The sequence below is a fragment of the Anopheles nili genome, chromosome 2, assembly GCF_943737925.1.
Source record: "Anopheles nili chromosome 2, idAnoNiliSN_F5_01, whole genome shotgun sequence".
Classification (NCBI taxonomy): Eukaryota; Metazoa; Arthropoda; class Insecta; order Diptera; family Culicidae; genus Anopheles; species Anopheles nili.
In genome coordinates, this window is record NC_071291.1 from 37,000,457 (window position 1) to 37,019,449 (window position 18,993).

The following is an 18,993-nucleotide window of genomic DNA, read 5'->3' on the forward strand; positions in this document are numbered from 1 at the left end:
CTTTGGGCTGTACCTACCCGAAAGCTCCCTGTAATTCGCTTTAATTGGGCCGCTGTTTTTCCACAACGCCAACGGCATTTCCAGCACCAGTCTCGGCAGGACAATACGTAATTCATTGGGCGGGTGGAATGAAATTTGTCAACCAGTGGGTGGGGGGGATGGCGTATTCGTTTTCGTCAAATTTGTTGAATGAAATATTCAACTCCCTCCCTTCGCCGACGGGGCGCCCACCCCCAACCGAATCCGCCCGGGGGATGGGACACACGGTTAATAATTCACAGGCTCGCGCACCCATTAGAGTTATTGAATTGGTCCACCGATCGTACCTTGGCTCATGGTTTTCTTGCGGCGGGCATCCCACGACGCCAGCAAGCATTCAGATTAGAAAGATATCCCTTTCCCTGTCCCTGTCCACGGGCTCTCTTTTTCTCTTTCTTTCCGGGGCTCGGGGATACGTTACGTGTTTTTTTTCTTTTCTTTTCTTACGCCTTCTGTTTTTAGAACGCTCCCAATCCCCCCATCGGGGGGTTCGGTTCGAAAAGGCACCACCTGCAATCAATACCCGGTTCCCCGATGCCACCCGAACCAATAATGCACCGTGACCTTCCACAAAGGGGCTCCCTGCCCGGGGGGAGGGTGGCATTGAAAGTTTGACGTGCTTTGCTGAATCCTGAACCTGCTCCTTGACCATCGTCATTCGTGAGCTGTGAATCGGTAATCGATCGGTCGGTTTCCATCGGACCAGGGGTGCACCTTACTGCAGCTATTTGCGATGGTTTGTTCGCTTTCTGGCGCCCCAGTGCGCGATGGCAGGTGTTTGGAGAAAGCAGCGACGTATTGACTGACGTAGATTTTACTAAGCGCTGAAATCAACCCCACGTCCTTCCCGGGCGAGGGCCGTGCTTTCGTGTCGATAAGCCCATGCAACTGAGCGGCTTTTTTTTTTGGGGATCGCAGGGCTAAACGGGTGGCAGGTCCTTAACGCGCAAGGACACACCGAGCGCACCCGTTCGAGCGCTTGGTAACACTCCATTATTTAACGATTATTTCCGTCGAAAGGAATTCCCGTTCTCGTCCATTTCGGCGTCCCTTTCTCCTCGGGTGCGGGTGCGTACACACGGGCGCTTTGTGTGAGTGCGTTATTTATTTATTTTTCCACCCGCTTTCCATCCGATGGGCCGGTGTGATTTCATCACAATTCCAAGCCACCTTCATCCATTTAGAGGGTCGCCCATTTATTATTGGCATTTGGGTGTATTTTTGGCACCACGGATACGACCATGCGGCGAGATGCGAAGAAGATAAACCGGCAGCGACCTCTGCTCGCGGGGACTCGCGCTCAAAATAGATGGCTTTTGGGGCGATGATCGGCTCGCAGGATTCATGATGGTGGGGGGCTTTTTTTTTTGCTTTCATTTTTTTTTTCTCAAACGTTCTGACACTCTCCCTTTCTCTCTCTCTCTCTCTGCTTGCGCATCTGCTATGCACGGGTGTGTAATATTGTAAAAGGGCCACCTTCCAAAAGCCACCCTTCCAGCCGGCATGCAACTTTGATGCCGATCATACCCCGATACCCCGATCGGCTGGGGGCGGTGTTGAAGGAGCTTTTTTTCTTTCTTACTGCAACAACAAACAAACGAAACACACACACACACACGCAAAAAAAAATCCACTCCCAAAACAAGAGGCTTAACCTCTGGAGCGGTGAACCATTGACAGAGCGCCTTTCCGAAAGGCTTGCTGGCAGGGTATAGCGTGTGGTGCAGGAAGGATATTTATTTATATTTAATAGTGCCCACTAATTTAATATTCACATTGCGTGCCGACGGCGCGCCGAGCAGCAGCAGTCAGAGCGGCGGGGTATTTCGGTGGGCCCGTGGTAAGCAGCAAGCAACCGGAAGGTGACAACCGCCCCGACCGACCGGACGTGGTGTGGGTTGCGTTGGTGGTCGATTTACAAAAATCAAGAGCAAACTGGCCCCTGGTACCTCGAAAGGGCGAGCCGGGCAAGCGAACCTCGACACTTTTTCCATTATTGATCACGACCCTCCTCCTGCTCCATCCGAGGCTGTCCTGTCCGGTTCGTCTGACGTCAGCCAAGTGAGCAGCTAGCGGACAGTGAACGTGTGAGCGTGTGGAAAAACTCCACTGGAAGGGTAAATATTCACCGACGCGGCTGAGGTTTTGTACTCAGGTGAGGCTTTTTCTCGAGAAAAAAAAAAACCTCCGGAGCTGCGATCGGTGGGCTGTGGTTGATTTCGGTGCTGACTCCTCAACCGAAGCCAAGAAAGCTGAAACCAAACTGGTTGAGGGCACGATCACGCCGAAGCATCATGCCGGTGCTTCCCATAACAGGTCGGAAAAAGCGTCGCGATACCGACGACGTAAACAAGTGTATTTATTGCCATTTTACACCCACCCACCCCGATGTTCCGAAACGTCGCCCGCAATCCTGTGCCATTTTATGGACCATTATGAATGGTCGGCGCCTTGCATATATCCTTTTTGCCCTGTTCGTTTGCCATCGACCATCGACGCGCCCCGCGAAACTGTTGGCACCGGTTTTTGCTTCTACTTTACGTTTTATGTCGCTGTTTTGATGCTTTTTTTTTTTGCTTGCTGCTGGTGTCTTCTCAACCTGTTTGCTTGGCAAACCACGCGTGTGGCGACGGCCTACGGTTACTACTGCGAAACTTCCGCCATCAAATGCGAGTGAGCGCTTCGATTGCGCGCAGGGCTCCACTCTAACGAAGACATTCTTCCACCGGCGCGGGCCAGGATAGCCAGGAAAAAAACGCCCCCCCCATGCCGGGCGGCAGTGGTTGTAAAATAAAGTTTCGCCAACGATGGTCCGGGGTTTTTTTTCCTGGGGTCGGAGGGTGGTCGTAATTAAATTAACCCAATGGGCGGAATTCATCCGGCGGCCATTTCTGGCAACTGACAAAAGGTTTTAAATTTGATTTACGGCACATCAAAGATGGCTGTGTCAAACTGCTGACCGTCCGCGGGTCGGGTTTGCCGCGGGAATAACAAGCCTACTGTGGTTCGCTGAGCAAAAAGCTTATTCCCGCATCTTCGCACCTTTTGCTGCTTTCGTACCCGGGCAAATATGCGCGAAAGCTTCGTCGCAAAAACATCAACAATGAGATTCTGCTCGACAACCGACGTACGCCATCGGTAGCATGTGCAGTGGAAAAGGAAAAGTGAAAAACCACGACCCACGGCCACCGCTCCGCTGGGGCTGGTGATTGAAAACCCAACGAGTCCTTTGCGAAAGTTCCACGGTGCTATGACTCACCGGCAACGAGCAGCTGTCAAATCGAAGCTGTCCATCCGGTGACCGACAGGCAGGTGTCGTTAAAGTCCAACACCAGACGATTGTCCTTTATACCCTTTCACTCATAGATGCGTTCTCGAGAGAGAGCTTTGTCGGTGGCGAGGCTGTGCAGCGAATAAAAAAAGGGTACAATATTGATTGAAGGATTGATTGATTCGAACGTTCGGCGCTGGGTCCCCGTAGCCTCTGCTAGAAATAGTTGACTTTAAATGAAAGATGCCTCTTTAGCTCGTCCCGTACGATCAATCACAGCTTATTTTCTTGCTCTTTTATGATAACTGTTTGCATTTCGTTTGTTCTTTTCCTATGAAAGCTTTTCATTTTTGCACTTTTAACACTAAAACGTACATGAAATGCCACCACGAAGCGTTGATAACTCCACGAACGATCACGAAATGGATCCTGAAACACCCAAAATATATCGTAAAATCCCACTGATACCTTTTGTATGATTTCTATACCTAGCGTAAGGCGGTTAGCATAGTAAATTAAAATATCCTCCATCCCGACTCCATCGCCGTCGTGGATGGGCTTCTGTTATCTATGATTACAAACATAGCCCATGGGCATCCCCCAGCCAGGATGCACAGGAAACGATCGGTCACTGGGGTGTAGGAGATTGTTTAAGCACATTACGGAATGCACCGAACCTTTTGCTTTAGTAACACCACCACTCTTACAGCGCCATGATCCTCGTTCCTAAACAATGAAAACAAAAAAACCCAGCAGGTAATTAACAGTATCCCACTGATTGAGAGAAATGAAAAGAATGTTATAGTAATAGGTACCGTTTGCGTGTGTGGCGCGTGGTTTGGGAGCAATCTCCGCTGCACCTTCCCAAAGTACGTACGATACCAGGATACACTCATTTGTTGGCGCCATTAGGCGTCCAGAGTTATTAGATTGATCAGCTGGAGTGGAAGTCTTCTTGGTCCGTTACCAAAAAAAAGCAAAAAAAAAACGCACCCGCCACTACGCACTGTTCACTGACTTCCGGGGAAGCGAAAACGAGAAGGGAGAAAAATAAAACCGACGAGCGAAATTGGCCTTAACATAAATCGAATGAACACTGAAAACAAAAAACGACGAAGCATTGCCGGTGACTTTTTTGCATGGTACATGCATTGGTTTAAGTAAGAAAAACTATACGCCTCGTAGCGGAAGGCAAACGGAAATTAATAGAAGAGAAAGAGAGAGAGAGAGAAGAGAGAGAGAAGAGAGAGAGAATGAAATGGGGCGAGAGGATGAGCGATGATTAAAGACAATTCTTTCCACTATGCAAGGAGGCACGGTGTCGTGGGTGACATTTATTAAGCACACGTGAATTGTAGAGTCTTTCCGCATATTGGCACGACTAGGAACACGGCCGGTGACCTAGCTGTGAAGGGACACCCGACAGCTCACACATACACACAGGCACCCACACACACACACACATTTTACAGCGGCTATTGGTCACCGGGCGCAATCCTTCCTGTTTCAAAATAATAATAATAAAAAAAGACATCCCCGACGATACGGCAACGGCTATAGGGGTCGAATAAATGTCGGGAAAATTTGTCCAAGCAATCTAACACGCACAACGCGGCGATCCGGTGTAATCACAAGCGGCGACCGGGTAATTGTGTAGAAATCATTACAGGGGCAAACATTAAACTGTTTTAAAATTGGTGAGACATGAGAGCAGAAGAAGCAAAAAAAGCTCTAGGAACCAGCTGAAATACGAACGACAAAATCACACCCTCTCGGTGGGGAACTGTGTACACGGTTTGGCGTGTACGATCGACGCATAAGCACACGGTATTAACGACTGTTCGCCAGTCCTAGATCCTTTCGGTTTTCCGAGGTTGTTGGTGGCGATCTCGATAGTCTCCGGATGTACTGTAAAGCTGTTAAACCCATACACACACACACTCACGAGAAAAAAAAACGCAAAAGTATGTACTGCGTGGTACTGCAAGCACAACTGCCGATAGTTGCATTCAAGTAGAGCAAACCATAAACCCAACCAGCGCAAGCGACACACAGTACGTTTGCTAGCATTAACTCGAACTCAGACGAGGGGGAACAAGAAACAAAAAAGTGTCCCTCTACCGTTTAAGACAGTAGCATAAAAGTCGGGGCGGAAAATTATTGCTAAAATACGCGAACCAGAGCGAGCATAAACAATCTCATAAAATGAGCAACTCGGCTCACATTATTGCGAATAGATGGAATTTTCACACCCACGCACACACACACACGCATTCCTCCCATCAAACCCCCCACCCCCACGAAGAAAATGCTAAGTGTAAGTGTACAAGCTATCAAGTTGATAAATCGTGATAAATGTTGTTGAAGACAAAAAAACAAATGCTAGCGAAATGGTTTAGTAACAAGCGAAACAGAGCAACCAAACAAACAAACAAACAAACAAAAAAGGATATAAAAAAAGAAATGGCGACTGGTGGACGAACAAATAACCTAATAAGTGCATGTGTATATGAACTAAAACTAGAACGAACAAATCAAAACGGTATATATCGGTAGTTGATGAGTAGTGCTAACAAATAATCCAACATCTTACCCAGGATCGTGCCAGGGGTTCTTGGCGCGTGCGTTCCTCAGTGAGAAGGATCGGGATGCGGCCGGATCGTGCGATCGGGCGAGAACCAAAAATGAACACACACACACCCACACACACTCATAAATCGAAACCCTAGCGTAGTGCAGCAGCAGTAGCAGCAGCAGCAACGGTGGGGCTTAGGCGCCTAACGCACGCGTAAACCCCTGAAAAAACGCCCTTGGGGACATTCCTATAATCATCCATTCTACTGCGCAGAGAGCATTCACTTAGGGGAGGAAGAAAAATGAAATGAAGCATGACACTAAAACTACTAGGTAATACTCATCGTAAGCCAACCGAACGAAGGCGTAGCTAAACTATGATATGAATATGAAACCGAAGAGAACGATATCCCTTTCCCCTGCCTAAACTGTTCGGGCAGAAGCAAATTGAGAAGAGGAAGAAGAAGAAGAAAATACGGCAAAACACAAAACAACAGACAAGTCAAGAGCAACAGCACAGCAGCAAAAACCAAACCAAACAAACTACTCGGTACATACATGCATACGTGCATAAACATTAAAATACTCACAACAGGCCCGAAAGCGCCGAAACGCAGGGTGAGACATTCGTGGCTCTCCAAGGGGCTTGCGACGGGAACTGGCTCCGGCCGTGGATGGGAGGTTGCTGTTCGAGTGCATTTTTCCCGCGGCCGCCCGCTGCCCAGCCTCGTTATGACCTCACAACGTGGAAAATGAGCTCTGGATGCTGCAAAAGGGGCCGCCGGTGTGACATACGGTTTAGTCGATAAGTTAGGATCTCTTTTTTTTTCTCGCTCTTTTGTATACAAAAAAAAACAACTAAACTAAACAAAACAAATGCGGAACGAACGATCGCGTTTATTTCGGAAGGGAAGCGGAAAGCGTGCCGAAGCGGGGTGGCAGGAAAAAAAACCGCACAGAGGTCGTATTTATAAATCAATTGAAGCCCGGAAGCCAACCGCGGCGGGTGGATGGGCACGAGAAGGTCATAGTAATGAATTAAATAATAAAAACAAAATACCGATTGAAAAAAAAATATGAAACCAGCGCGTTGTGGTTGTTTTTTTAACGATTATTGTGCTAAACGGTGTGCATCTGAAATGGGGTTCGCAAATCGTAGCAGGCTGTTATGCATAAAGGTGAGTAATTGAAAGAACACAACGCACGTTTCACTAACAAAGCGACTAGCGGTATAAATATGACGGTGTACATTGCCCTTTCGAGCTTTCGTCGTTTATCTTCACTGGGTTTGCTTGATTTTTTTTTGCTCGTGTTTTCGCAAACACAACCACGACAATCCAAGGCCCGAAAATGTGACAATTCGTAATCCATTTCCCGGTCTTATTACATAATCCCGTCACTCGGCTGTAAGCGTGTGATTAGCCCGGTGAGCTTCGGCGTCATCAACGTGATGCGTTCCCGGAGGCCCTTCGTAACCTCCGGCGGTTGATCAAATGTGCATCATTTATATCCTAGCCCGGTTCCGAGCGGCTAACACGCGAGCAGCCAACAACCGCCTGCAGGTTATGCAACACGAGAAGCAAAAGTCCTGCCCAAAGTCCTCCCCAATAACGGGAACGAGGACACTATCTCCAACCATGTCACCAGTAAGCGCGTCTATCGATGAAGCGAATGTCCTGACCGGTTTGCGTACGAGTGTTGGCGTACGTGAATCTGCGGCTCACCCCTCAAGTGGCATAATGCTGATTGATGACCGCAAGGCGGGGTGGAATTTTACTCGATTTGTTTTTTTTTGCTCCTGATTTTGTGCCCTCCCCCGGCTCGGTTTTCCTGTGTTGTTGTCGGTGCCACCGGTGGCCTGCACCACCGACGCCTACGGGAGGATTAATACTTGCCCCACTTCCAGTGGCCATTTGTGCCGCAACGGTCGTCAACCGCTGGAACCTGAGCGTAAGCATTCCCTCCGTTACTTTGCGAACAATTGCCGTAATCAATCTTATTATGTTCCATTTCGCTGCTGTAGCGGTAAGAGATATCGAGCACACGGCCAGGCCTGGCTTAGGTGGGATGGCAGTGGTGAAACAAAAAAAAATAGCGAATATTACACCCGGAGTCGCGGCACGTGATCCGAACGGATGAAGACCCCAAGGATCATACGGTAGGTATGACAAATTGCGCTTAAAATATCCATTAACGCGGCGATAATTAGAATGAGGAATGCGGCATGACCACGACTCGCTGTGCGGTGGCGTTTTGCGCGCGATGATGTTGAAAGGCGAAAAAAGGATACGTTTTTAAACGAGCGTATTTAAAGCTCCGGTAGGATAAACCCAATTGGCGATGTGTCGTCTTTTTTTCTTCCCTTCATTTTTGAACGCTATCGTTCACGTGTTGTGCAGCCCAGCTTTTACTCACTCTGCTTTCTAACTTTTCAAATATTCCGCCAGTGCACCCGCACAATCCGCGGGACGGATGCCAGGGATGGGGAATATCCTGGAGCGCCCGATAGCGAAAATGCGCAACGCATTTGCATCCCACCAAGATGGCGGCCATAGTGCGCCGTTCCACCGTTTCTCGCCTGGTGTGGTGTGGTGGCGGTGCGCTCATTTAGCCAGCACCGGATACGCTTTAATGGCAATCCTTATCGCAGCTTTCGTATCCTTCGCATCCAGCGGAGAGATTAAACCCTCGTTTCCATGGCGGCTCGTGTGTCGTGCTTCGTGCGGGCGAAAAAGCAGGATAAAAAGAATGTAGGTTAAAGTTTCTCCCCAAGCCCCGGGGTGAGTGAGTTTTCAATCATTTCACGTCACGCCGCATCGGTACGAGAAGCTTAAGGTTTCCACTATGCCTTACGGCGTATCCTCTGGGTTAGTTTTGCATGAAGTAGCAAAGCCACCAGCCTCCCCCGAAGGTTAGCACGAGGACGGTGACGATGCGAACGTCGCTGATACTGGCGGCGCAATATCTGATTGCAAGCAGATGTGAATGGGTCTGGGGTTACAGCGGCAGCCGGATGATAAGAATGTCATAAAATGGGTGAAATTTAATAAAACAAAAAAAAAACACGTCACTATGCACCGCGAGCCCAAGGCCTGCTGCGCCTAACAACATGCATCGTATGTTGCTACCGAAAGGAAGAGAAACCGCCATCATAGCAACCCGGTAGATTACAACCGGAAGCTGCCCCGGCCAACGGACGAGGATGTTTGTGACGCCCGAGAGCGACACATTCCCCAGTCAGGGAGTACGCCGATAAGCTGATGCGCTAGCGCGCAGCAAACACGTGGAATTTGGAATGTCGGAAATAAATGCACGTTCTATTATTCATACGCCAGCGGATTGCAAATCGTTTATCTGATGCGATCGTTTGGTGCATTATTGCAGCCATGTGGTAGCGTTACGTTACGAGGCTAAATTGTTAAAGCAGTGAAAAGGATCTATTTTTAAAGGGCATTGCTTTTGTTATACGCTCATCGGTCGTCGAAACTAAAACTTGCGATGTGCCATTAGCATATTTGGATTCGCGCGTTCTCAATAATTAAATACTTGCATCGGCCATTCCTGTAGCGTACGTATGTACCTGGTAAAATAAAAATTCAAACAAAAGCAACACTCGCAATTCAACAAAGGGCATTTAGCTAAATTGCTCCCAAAATGTGGCACGCATCAATAAATTACATTCTTTGTACAATGCCCCGGTTGAGGTCTGAGAACAGCTGCAACAAATGACACCCCGGGTGCGGGTGTTTGAAAACTAGTGACGGCTGCGTTTATTTGCAACACACACTCTGCCTCACGAACCCCGATGTTACCCCGGTGTTGGGCCATTGCATGCTGCCGACAAAGTGTGCAATCAATTGCCGAATTCCGTCGGAAAGCGCTCACACGCTTCACAAAAGGGTCCCCAAAGGGGATCCTTCCCACTCGTGGGGTCGCTAATTCAAACTTGACCTCCTTTTGCGGATGTCACTCAATTCTCGCGGGCGCTTTTAGTTGCACCGGTGAGAAGAAGCGAAATCTCCCTCGGTAGCTTAAAACGGGTACCGGTTCATAACGATGCCAATGAGCTAATTCCGGAACCGGCACGGTCAGGGAGAGGGAGAAAGAGAGAGAGAGAGAGAGAGAGAGAGAGAGAGAGAGAGCGAGCTGCAGTTGAGGAGGTTGGCATGATGCACGTCTGCTCTGCCAGGTCCGACGCACCGTTGTTTGATAACCGTTTATGGCCACCTTGGGAGTGTCCGCTGCTGTCGTACGGAGTGGACACGGAACGGTAATAAAATGACGAATCCAAGCGTAATCCGTGGCACATGTGGCTCCATTTTGCTCGGTCCACGCTGCATGTGGTATTTGTGGGCTATTTTGTTTTTTTTTTGGTGGAGTATAACTTTACCGGGAAATGCGCACCTTTGCGGGCTGGCCACCCAGGGCCACCCGTATGTGACTGCGAGGCCGCATGGTTCGACTTTCACGGGTTTTTGCCACCACCATTGGCCCAAAACACAAACATCACGTGCTGACGTGGTTGCAGGCTATTATAGATCATCGCGATTGCTGACATGACCCCGACGTCCGACGTCAAGCGACCGGGTGTGATAGATCACAATGGGTCCATGGAAAACGCGCTTTAGTTCAAGCATACGCAACAGGATATATACACGATAAATATTTTAAAGAGAAGAGAATTCCACACTTGTTTGTATTTTGTAAGGCGTTATGAATCATATAGTCTCGTACATCGTACTAGTAAGGTGCATACTGGGCACCTTATGTATTATTAGTATGTTAAAATGTGTGTTGGCTTTACTCTCTCTCTCTTTTTTAGTCCTTCAAGCCCCAAGGACTTGTTACTCGTTAGGAAACGAACATTTCCAAAGATGTTTACTCATTACCATAGCAGACAAGCGGCAACATTTTTCATTAATTTCCCCTGCGGTTCTGTTTTTGCTCATGCATTGCTACCCGAGCAGCAAGTGGATTTCAGTAAAAGCCAGAAATTTGAACACCAGTCTGTCATTACCCCCTCCCGAAAAGGATGTGTAGCTCTTTCTTCTAAAATCAACCCCATCCTGCCGCTGCCATTACGCAAACTTTCGAACAATGAGTCGACCACATTTCTTGCAACGATGCAGCCTTTTTCGGAATGCCTTTTTTTTTGCACACACCCTGCACACTATAGACGAAACGCTGCATGACGAGATTGATTTCCCGTGCGGCTTACGGCTTATGGCTGTCGGGGGTGGGGCGGGATTATGCTAAATTGAAAAATGAAAGCATACCGTGCCGAAAACGTTCGTTCATTTGAATTCCATCGTGTGATGTGCTGCCTAAAACTCGACCAGGGATGACTATTGCCACCCTCACGTGAGCGAGGGGTTCAGTTCCGTGCCGTGTGCGCTGATCATCGAGTGCTCAGTGGGGTTAATTAAATGGTGATCTAAAGTAAGACAGCTCCCTCGGTTGTGTTTGTGTGGTTGGAATTTTCTTTTATTTTCCGTTCCATTACAGCATTGTTTTTCCATCGAGCTAATTGCGTTTGCATGCGCTTCTCAAATTCGAGACTAACACTGAACTCATAACGCCCGAACTTTCTCGTACTAGTTTGAGTGTGTTTTATTTTTCCAGCGTTGCGTATTCCAGGCGGGAGTTGTGACGACGCGAAACTATTCAAACACGTGGCTAGACATTCTGCTTTTTCCAACGTCCCATCGCAGGGCAGCATTTGCCTAATCACCATCACATTAATTTTTTTTAAACGATCTTAAATAATTAGTTGTATTGTCAAGGGACGTGGCATGACATAAACGTGTTATTATTATTAATATTTTTATAACGGCAAACAATTCATTAGCCACACATACGTTCAAATGATGGATCACCACCTTTATGCTTTTTGCTATACACGTTGCGAATTTTATTGAAATTTTAATTACATTTCTTAGCTTAGAAAAAAAAATATTTTAAATAGCACTAGTTGTTCGCAAAATTGATAACGATATAGATATGATTCAGGAAACATCAGACTATTCTACTCGGCAGTTTATTTTAGTTTATTGTTTGAATACTTTTTTACCATGTTAATAGCACTTCCATGCGGTAGGATTTTCGAGCTTGTTCAAACCATGCGTTACTGCTTGAATCATCCTTATACTTCTGCGAGTTTGTTCAGTAAAAGAAATAAATTAGCAATCGAGTAACTGTGCTATCATTAATCGATAGATAAAAACAGGCAACAATAATTTCGTACCGTAACAAATCAAACAATTTGATAAAAAATATCTTTAGAAGCTTAACGACAAAATAATTCAATAAAAAACAAACTTCATAGAAAACTGTTATCTTCTGCAATGTAATTATTTCAATTCAAATTAAATTCTATTGAAAGATTTTGACCGTTCCGATCAATCGAACAGTTATAACTAGTATTATAATGCAAAATTTGCGATAAGAATCATAAAATTTAATTCATGTCAATCAAGCTGCCATCCAAAACACGTTCACCATGCCTAAATAAGTTGCTTCTTCAGTCTAGAAGCTAGAATGCATGAATGTTTAGCATTATCGATACAATTGTGGCCATAAAACAAATCGTATTACAATCGAGTACATGATGCGTTTTGATGAATTAACTGGCCACACGGGCCTTTTCTTTGGTTTGCACTATATTCAGATTGTATCTCCTCTGAATATAGCTCTCCAACCCCTAGGAAACTTTGCTTTTGCTGGCCATTCTTTCGTCGTAGAACCGCTGACGCAGGGCGGTGAGCTGCGATCGACGCAGATTTCCCGGAACTTTAAATATACTTTTCATAAACTCGTGGCAATCCATCAACACGTTCGATTTTTCCAGCGACCGAAACAGCCCGATTAGTGTCGCGATGTCGTCGGTCGCCAGCAGATCCTGCCGCAAACGGACGACGATCGTCAATCCAACACGGAGCAATATTTTGTTGCCCTCGAGAAACATGCAGTCCCAGATCCGAAGCACGGTCTCCGTCGGTACTACCTCCGCGTACATGCAAATGAACCACTTGGTCGCTATCACAGGCCATGGGAGTCCTATTTAAGCGAGAACACAATACCAAAGCAAATGTTAAGAAACAGATAGAGATTTACGCGCGCAATTTCATACCCAGATCAAATATGTGCCGATGCACGTCAGGGGCACGCAGTCGGATCAGCTCACTGAGCACTTCGATGTCCGTTATTAGATTTTCCATCGACTTGGTGTGGTACAGTGGCACGATGTTCTCTACAATCACCTTTAGAAGCCAGAATGATGAAACTTCGTTTTTTGTTACCAACAGCAGCAGTCCTACAGAAGAGTTGCGAACGGGATCATTAGTCACTTCATAAGGGTTCGGTTCTAAAAAGTCATTTTACCAACCTGCTATGTAGTTCAGCCCCTGGCAGTAACCAACCGTCCGGTTGTGGTGAGCAAATGCGATGAGCACATTATACAAGCTCAGGTGATACTGTTCAAAGTGAATATTGTCCGGAAATGTCCTTGGCAGATCGAGCTTAATTTGGTCCGCTGAAATGAACACAAGAACAATACTTATTATGTTTTATTCACTGCAATAATGAAAAAAAAAACATCTCGATTACTTACATATTTCCTGATCATATTCGTACGTCAGGAGCGTTTGGTAGAGGTTTGGATTCTGTTGCTGCAATTCCTTCGCACCGGACGATTTCATCCACACTTCCTCCCTCAGTGAACCTGGGATGCCTTTACGCACGAAGCGCTTAAGTTTCGCACGATTCTTTAGCATGTCTGTATCCTTCAGGAACTTCTGCCAACGCATGCTTCGGGTCGTTAATACCGTCAGGTAACTGGACATAATGTCCTCGTATGACTGATAGTCGAAATCTGGCTCTCGTTTGAATCCATATTCGTCGACATCACTGCGCATAAACAAAAAGAAATTTTAAACACTAGATAACATTGGAGGCATGAATTAGATGTAGTATTTGATATTTTAAAAAACAATGCATACAAAATTTACTAAAAAAGTCTGTTTCCGCCCGGGTTCGAACCGGGGACCTTCTGCGTGTGAAGCAGACGTGATAACCACTACACTACGGAAACTTCTGCAGTGTTGGCTCGTCAAAGACAAACAAAAGCAGTTACTATGCACTTTAACGAATAATGTCGAGCACGCAATCGTGAAGCGCCAGCGATTAGTGAATTAAAGTTATTAACGACAACAAGCTATCAGCAACATGAATGAAATCGTACACAAATCCACGCAAATTTACCAGTTATGCATTGCATGTGCTTATGTAACAATAGATTCTTCATTGTCTTAAGTTCCCATTGTTCAAGATAAGTAAGCCTCCTACCGGAACAGAATGTGTGAATTGGAAGGTGTTTATCACCCGTTACACAAGTGCAACTCACGCTGGCGGTCGTTACCTTTGCCAATGGTTGTGCGCGAGGGTTTGCACCTTCATGAATGTTATTAACATAAAAACGCATAATCAAAATATACCAAATATACAAAAATTGTGCGCTTAACGCAAACATTTTCATAACAAACGGTTAATGCCCAGAAAAATAGTGACTCACCTAAACTTAGATACTGCCATCGTTTTTGGTATTTCCTACGCACGGCACTACACTGAAACTTAACTGCTTTGTCCTAAAAATCTAGTTCGCAACAACCTATCACAAGAAACAGGTACAGTTTTGCCTACAGTTCACTCCATCTGTCCGTGTTCAGTTATCGCAGAACTTTTGATTCAAATCATCACAATCATAATCAGCTGATGTTTCGATAACACCGCAATCACACCGAAATCTATTAGTTTGACTGAATTATTTTTCATCTCTTTTCATAAAATCATTGGTCTAGGAATTCCATCAATGAATTATCTTTGTATTGACTATTTACGCAAAAAAGAACTCGAAAGTATTGTACATATATCACCAACAGCTACAGTTAACTGCACTTTCGATTATTGCATTCGGTATTTTTCCTACTGCAGATAATAACATACAATCGCTCAGGTTCCAAAACGCATCGCGGAAAACTGTAAACATTGCTTTGACAGACCTATTCTGATGGGTCCTGCAGACCATCGCTGGTGTAGGCCCTAGAGAATGCACCATATCTAAGCTCTCGTGCGTGATAGAGATAGCACCAGTTATTTGACAGCAACATCTACCGTGGAAATAGTGCTTCAGGCGCCGTCAGCTGTCGTTTACGTGTCGTTTGCGTTTTGTTGAATGTGCGGAAAATGCGGGTGTGTACCGAATTGCACTGTTTATTGCCATAATTCTGTTAGCAAAGCTAAGTAAAGTTGCACGTACAGTGCGTTATCGAAAGATTTAAAAAAGTAGCATCAGGATGGAAGCGTTGTATATGCAAACAAATAGCCTCATACAGGAAACGCAACAGTGTTTCCAACGTCTGAACGATGCTCGTTATGATTCGAACGAAATTGAGCACGATATTGAAATGAAGATTACCTCAGTTAACGGGTAAGATAGAATCGTAATAACTGGACAGAAAGATTGCGAGCATAGCTTAATTAATAATTTTTTTACTTACATTTTGTCTCGCAGTAATTGCGATCGTCTCGATGTGTTGCTCTTCAAGGTACCGGTGGCGCAACGACAAAACGCGAAAATGCGTGTCGATCAGCTGAAATATGACATCCGGCATTTGCAAGCCGCTCTGAAGATGTTCCAGGACAAGAAACAACGCCGAGAAACGGAGCTGGCCGAGCGAGAAAGTTTGCTCAACAAAAGATTCACCGCGAATTCGGAAACATCGATCGATATCGATTACTCCCTGCAGCACCATAACTCCATGCAAAACGCGCACCGCGGAGTGGATGAAATGATCTGGACCGGGTCTAACGTGCTAGACGGGCTACGGTCACAACGTGAAACCTTAAAAGGTGCACGAAAACGAATTCTCGACGTAGGTAACACGCTAGGACTATCCAATCAAACGATGAAGATGATTGAACGCAGGCTTGTGGAAGACAAGTACGTGTTGTACGGCGGCATGATTATTACGACGGTTATAATTTTTCTGATTATTTATTTTTGGATTCTGTAGCCTTATCCAATAAAATCCCTGCTTGCTGGCAAAGTTTATCAATGCAAATCGAGTTACACCTTAATTTTTTTTAGTTATTTTTTCAAAAGATAAACAGATTGTCGTTTGATGCATCATTTGGTTCATCATCTGCTGTTAGAAATTTAGTCCACTTAGAGTCCACGTTGTTTGATCGCGATTCGGACAGCATGCTGTCTTCTGCATTTCCAATGGTGTGCAATGATCCGGAAAGTACATTGCTAACGGAAGGAGAAGCTTCTCTTATTCTTCTTTTTCCAAAATTCATAAAAGGTACATCCGTCGGTGCGGAACGTTTTCTTTGGTGGGATATGCTTGACGGTTTTGTCGAACACCGCGGAATGGTAGGTACTGATTTGTGAGTATCGTCAGTATTTGTAATGGGATAAGGTTGCTCACTCAATGATGATAGTTCAAATTTAGATCCATTGTTCCGATTACGACTATAGAAAAGAGGCACACTCCCAGTTTGTGCGTAATTTCCCGAACATACATTGGAAGATCTGAATTCATTAAGGGTTTTGTTGTTTCCAATATTGTTATCATCAGATGACCTTTGTATAAAATATTCATTGTCTTTGCTAGGGAAACGTGAGCTAAATATGCTTTTTTCGTAACAATTAGAGCCTTTCTGTTCGTGTAAAAGTGTGTCGGTTTTGAAGTTTAACCTATTACCAACATTACTTTGGATGAGCTCTCCTAGCTCATTTGAGAGACAAGGTGATTCGCAATGATTCTTTACAATCATTTCAGCTACTTCTGCTTCCTGGCGTTCAATCTCAATGTTTCGACTAGAAAGCTGTTGTACCACGCTTCGACATTCTTTTCCAGTTCCACGGAAAAACTCTCTCGTGAGGGACTGTTTTACACCGCAAACTTTGCAAATCCATTTCTTTGCCTTTTTCACTATATCAACCTGGTGGAAGAACAAACATTGATAGAACATTATTACAGGCAAATATTTCATGATTCGTAAATGAACCTACTTGATATTTTAAACACTGAAAACAGCGAACAACACGTAGTTCTTGCGACATTTTGGCGGTTCAAACCTAATCCGTTGTTGTTTGTTTACAAAACGATTCATCGCGCTAGACTTGTGATGTAAACACATTTTCAAATTTATGTGCGCTAACCTGGCATAACGAAATGTTAACAGATTCACATTCGTTATATAGTTTGGACGATTCTACAAATTTATATAACCTCTCATCTTTTAAAAATATTTCCAATTTGTTGACATGCGTTATAGATCCATTAACATTGTGGGTTTAGTTTATATGCTGTTTTAGCTGTGTTATGTTCATTGAAAAGATCCGTTGAACTTCTTCAGATGCTCGTAGGACGATAGTATGTGCATTGTTATGTTCTTGGCATTTAATCCATTCTAATGAACCATTTTGAATCACTAAGCTCATTCATGATACATTTTAAATTATAAGATGTACGATTCAAGAGAAATTCAACATTCTCAATGTTGTATAGACAAGACAAACAAAAAATAGTTGTAATTTTAGGCTTAAAATACAGATGTTCTATTACAGTGTTTTCTATTCTACATGCCTATTGTGCATAATACAGTAAAAAGAAAATTTCGTACGCTTTTTCCTAAAATTAAGCTACGTGTGTCAATAATGCCGATTTGAAAACGACAATATGCACCAACCTGATAATGTACGGTCTTGCCTAGATTGAAGTCAACTTTAGTCATAATAATCAAACAGTAAATAGGCATCTTTTATTTATTCTGGAGGTTAAAGCGGGCGTTCGTCAGTGAGTTATTTCGGAAGTAATGAAGATATGCGGTCATTTCCATTGTCTGTCTATTAATTGAATAAATGCGAGGCTTTTCATGCAACTAATTTCAATAAAACAGTGATAAAATCGCGCGGTTTGTTTCAAATGTACAACTACCAAATTTCCACCGCATTGTGTTTGAATCGCTTAGAAGTGGCCAGTGCCAAGATCTTTTCGATGCTCTGGCGTAGTGGAAGGATCATCTGAAGATATAACGGTTCTGATTTCCGGCTGTTTTTATTTTTTGTGAAGAGTCGTTAATTAAGTGCTAAACTAAGCTCGTGTGGCTTTTTTGTTCAGTCAGCTTTGTCGTTAGTGAGATGTGCTGTGTGTACTGAAAGTGCTTACCCACCGAACGGAATGAAATGTAAGCAGACATCCTAGATATCAAATCCCTGTATACCAATTTCCACCTCTCGATAAAGGGAATATGACGATAGATTTATGGAATCGTATCCCATACGCGCGAAGCAGCGTGTATAAAATCTAAATCCACGTCCGCACACCATCGCGTTATCGTTGTGCTTTTGCTCGCGTTGCTCTCGATCTGGGGCGGAAGAAGAAAACACAGCCAGAAACTCGAGATTTCCGCAAACTTCTTTGCCCCGAAAGCTCGCACTCCGCCCATCCACCCCACCCCGTCAGCGGACCGAACGAGCGCGAACTTTTAATTAGCCAAGCTGGATAATTCAATCGTAAATCGGTACCTGAGCGCAGCGGACGACGACTTCGTGTGCTTTGTGGAGCTGGACATCCGGCGCTTCGTCGAGCGGGCCAATCCGAAGGCGTGAGTATGCGTACGCGAGGGACTCCAAATAAAAACAAAAACGTTCCCGAGACCAACCATCAAAAATGTGGTCTTACTGTGAGTGCGCCCTTTCGCTCCGTTCCATTCAATAAACTCGCGCTGGGTAGCCTTCTCCGTCGCACATTGCTGACCCAGAACGCGAATAAATATCGCTAGCACTGGTACGGCGGTCTAACGGTACCCTTTCTTATGCTCGCCATGGGTATACGATTACCAGTTTTTCCGTATCTTCCGGTGGGGGTCCAGCGCATGGGATAAGTGTTGTTTTCGCACCTCGATTGGTGCATCCATTGTTCATCGTGAGGGGTTTGTTCCGGGCATTCATCAATGCGCTTTTAAAAACTAATAATAACGTAGAAAATATACACATCCCTAAAACGAATGTGTTGCAACCAATTTAAAAAAAATTTATCAGT

General features: G+C 45.1%; 2 protein-coding genes and 1 non-coding gene across 3 annotated transcripts; 1 reads left to right on the forward strand and 2 right to left on the reverse strand.

Annotated features, from left to right (window-relative positions):
- Window positions 1-12,566: 12,566 nt before the first annotated feature.
- Window positions 12,567-14,473, reverse strand: LOC128720855 (growth hormone-regulated TBC protein 1-A). The gene is made up of 5 exons (XM_053814554.1): window positions 14,454-14,473; window positions 13,494-13,789; window positions 13,269-13,415; window positions 13,014-13,196; window positions 12,567-12,940 (listed from the first exon to the last, which is right to left on the reverse strand). The coding sequence occupies exons 1-5, from the start codon at window positions 14,471-14,473 to the stop codon at window positions 12,585-12,587; spliced, it is 1,002 nt and encodes a 333-aa protein (XP_053670529.1). The 3' UTR covers window positions 12,567-12,584.
- Trnav-cac (transfer RNA valine (anticodon CAC)) lies at window positions 13,901-13,973 on the reverse strand. The gene has a single exon. It is a non-coding gene; the product is annotated as a tRNA-Val (tRNA).
- A 686-nt stretch (window positions 14,474-15,159) lies between the features above and the next one.
- LOC128731981 (probable Golgi SNAP receptor complex member 2) lies at window positions 15,160-15,954 on the forward strand. Its single transcript, XM_053825141.1, has 2 exons — window positions 15,160-15,368; window positions 15,453-15,954. Exons 1-2 carry the CDS (start codon window positions 15,235-15,237, stop codon window positions 15,952-15,954), a joined length of 636 nt encoding a protein of 211 aa, XP_053681116.1. The 5' UTR covers window positions 15,160-15,234.
- The last annotated feature ends 3,039 nt before the right edge of the window (window positions 15,955-18,993 follow it).

What these genes read in the sequence shown, in the direction of transcription:
- LOC128720855 (XM_053814554.1), bottom strand. Translation starts at nt 14,473, where the DNA reads ATGGCAGTATCTAAGTTTAG. An exon ending in ATGGCAGTATCTAAGTTTAG is followed by an intron (nt 13,790 to 14,453) that starts GTGAGTCACTAT and finishes GTTTATGCGCAG; the next exon opens with TGATGTCGACGAATATGGAT. An exon ending in GGGGCTGAACTACATAGCAG is followed by an intron (nt 13,197 to 13,268) that starts GTTGGTAAAATG and finishes ACTCTTCTGTAG; the next exon opens with GACTGCTGCTGTTGGTAACA.
- LOC128731981 (XM_053825141.1), top strand. Translation starts at nt 15,235, where the DNA reads ATGGAAGCGTTGTATATGCAAACAAATAGCCTCATACAGGAAACGCAA. An exon ending in AAGATTACCTCAGTTAACGG is followed by an intron (nt 15,369 to 15,452) that starts GTAAGATAGAAT and finishes TTTGTCTCGCAG; the next exon opens with TAATTGCGATCGTCTCGATG.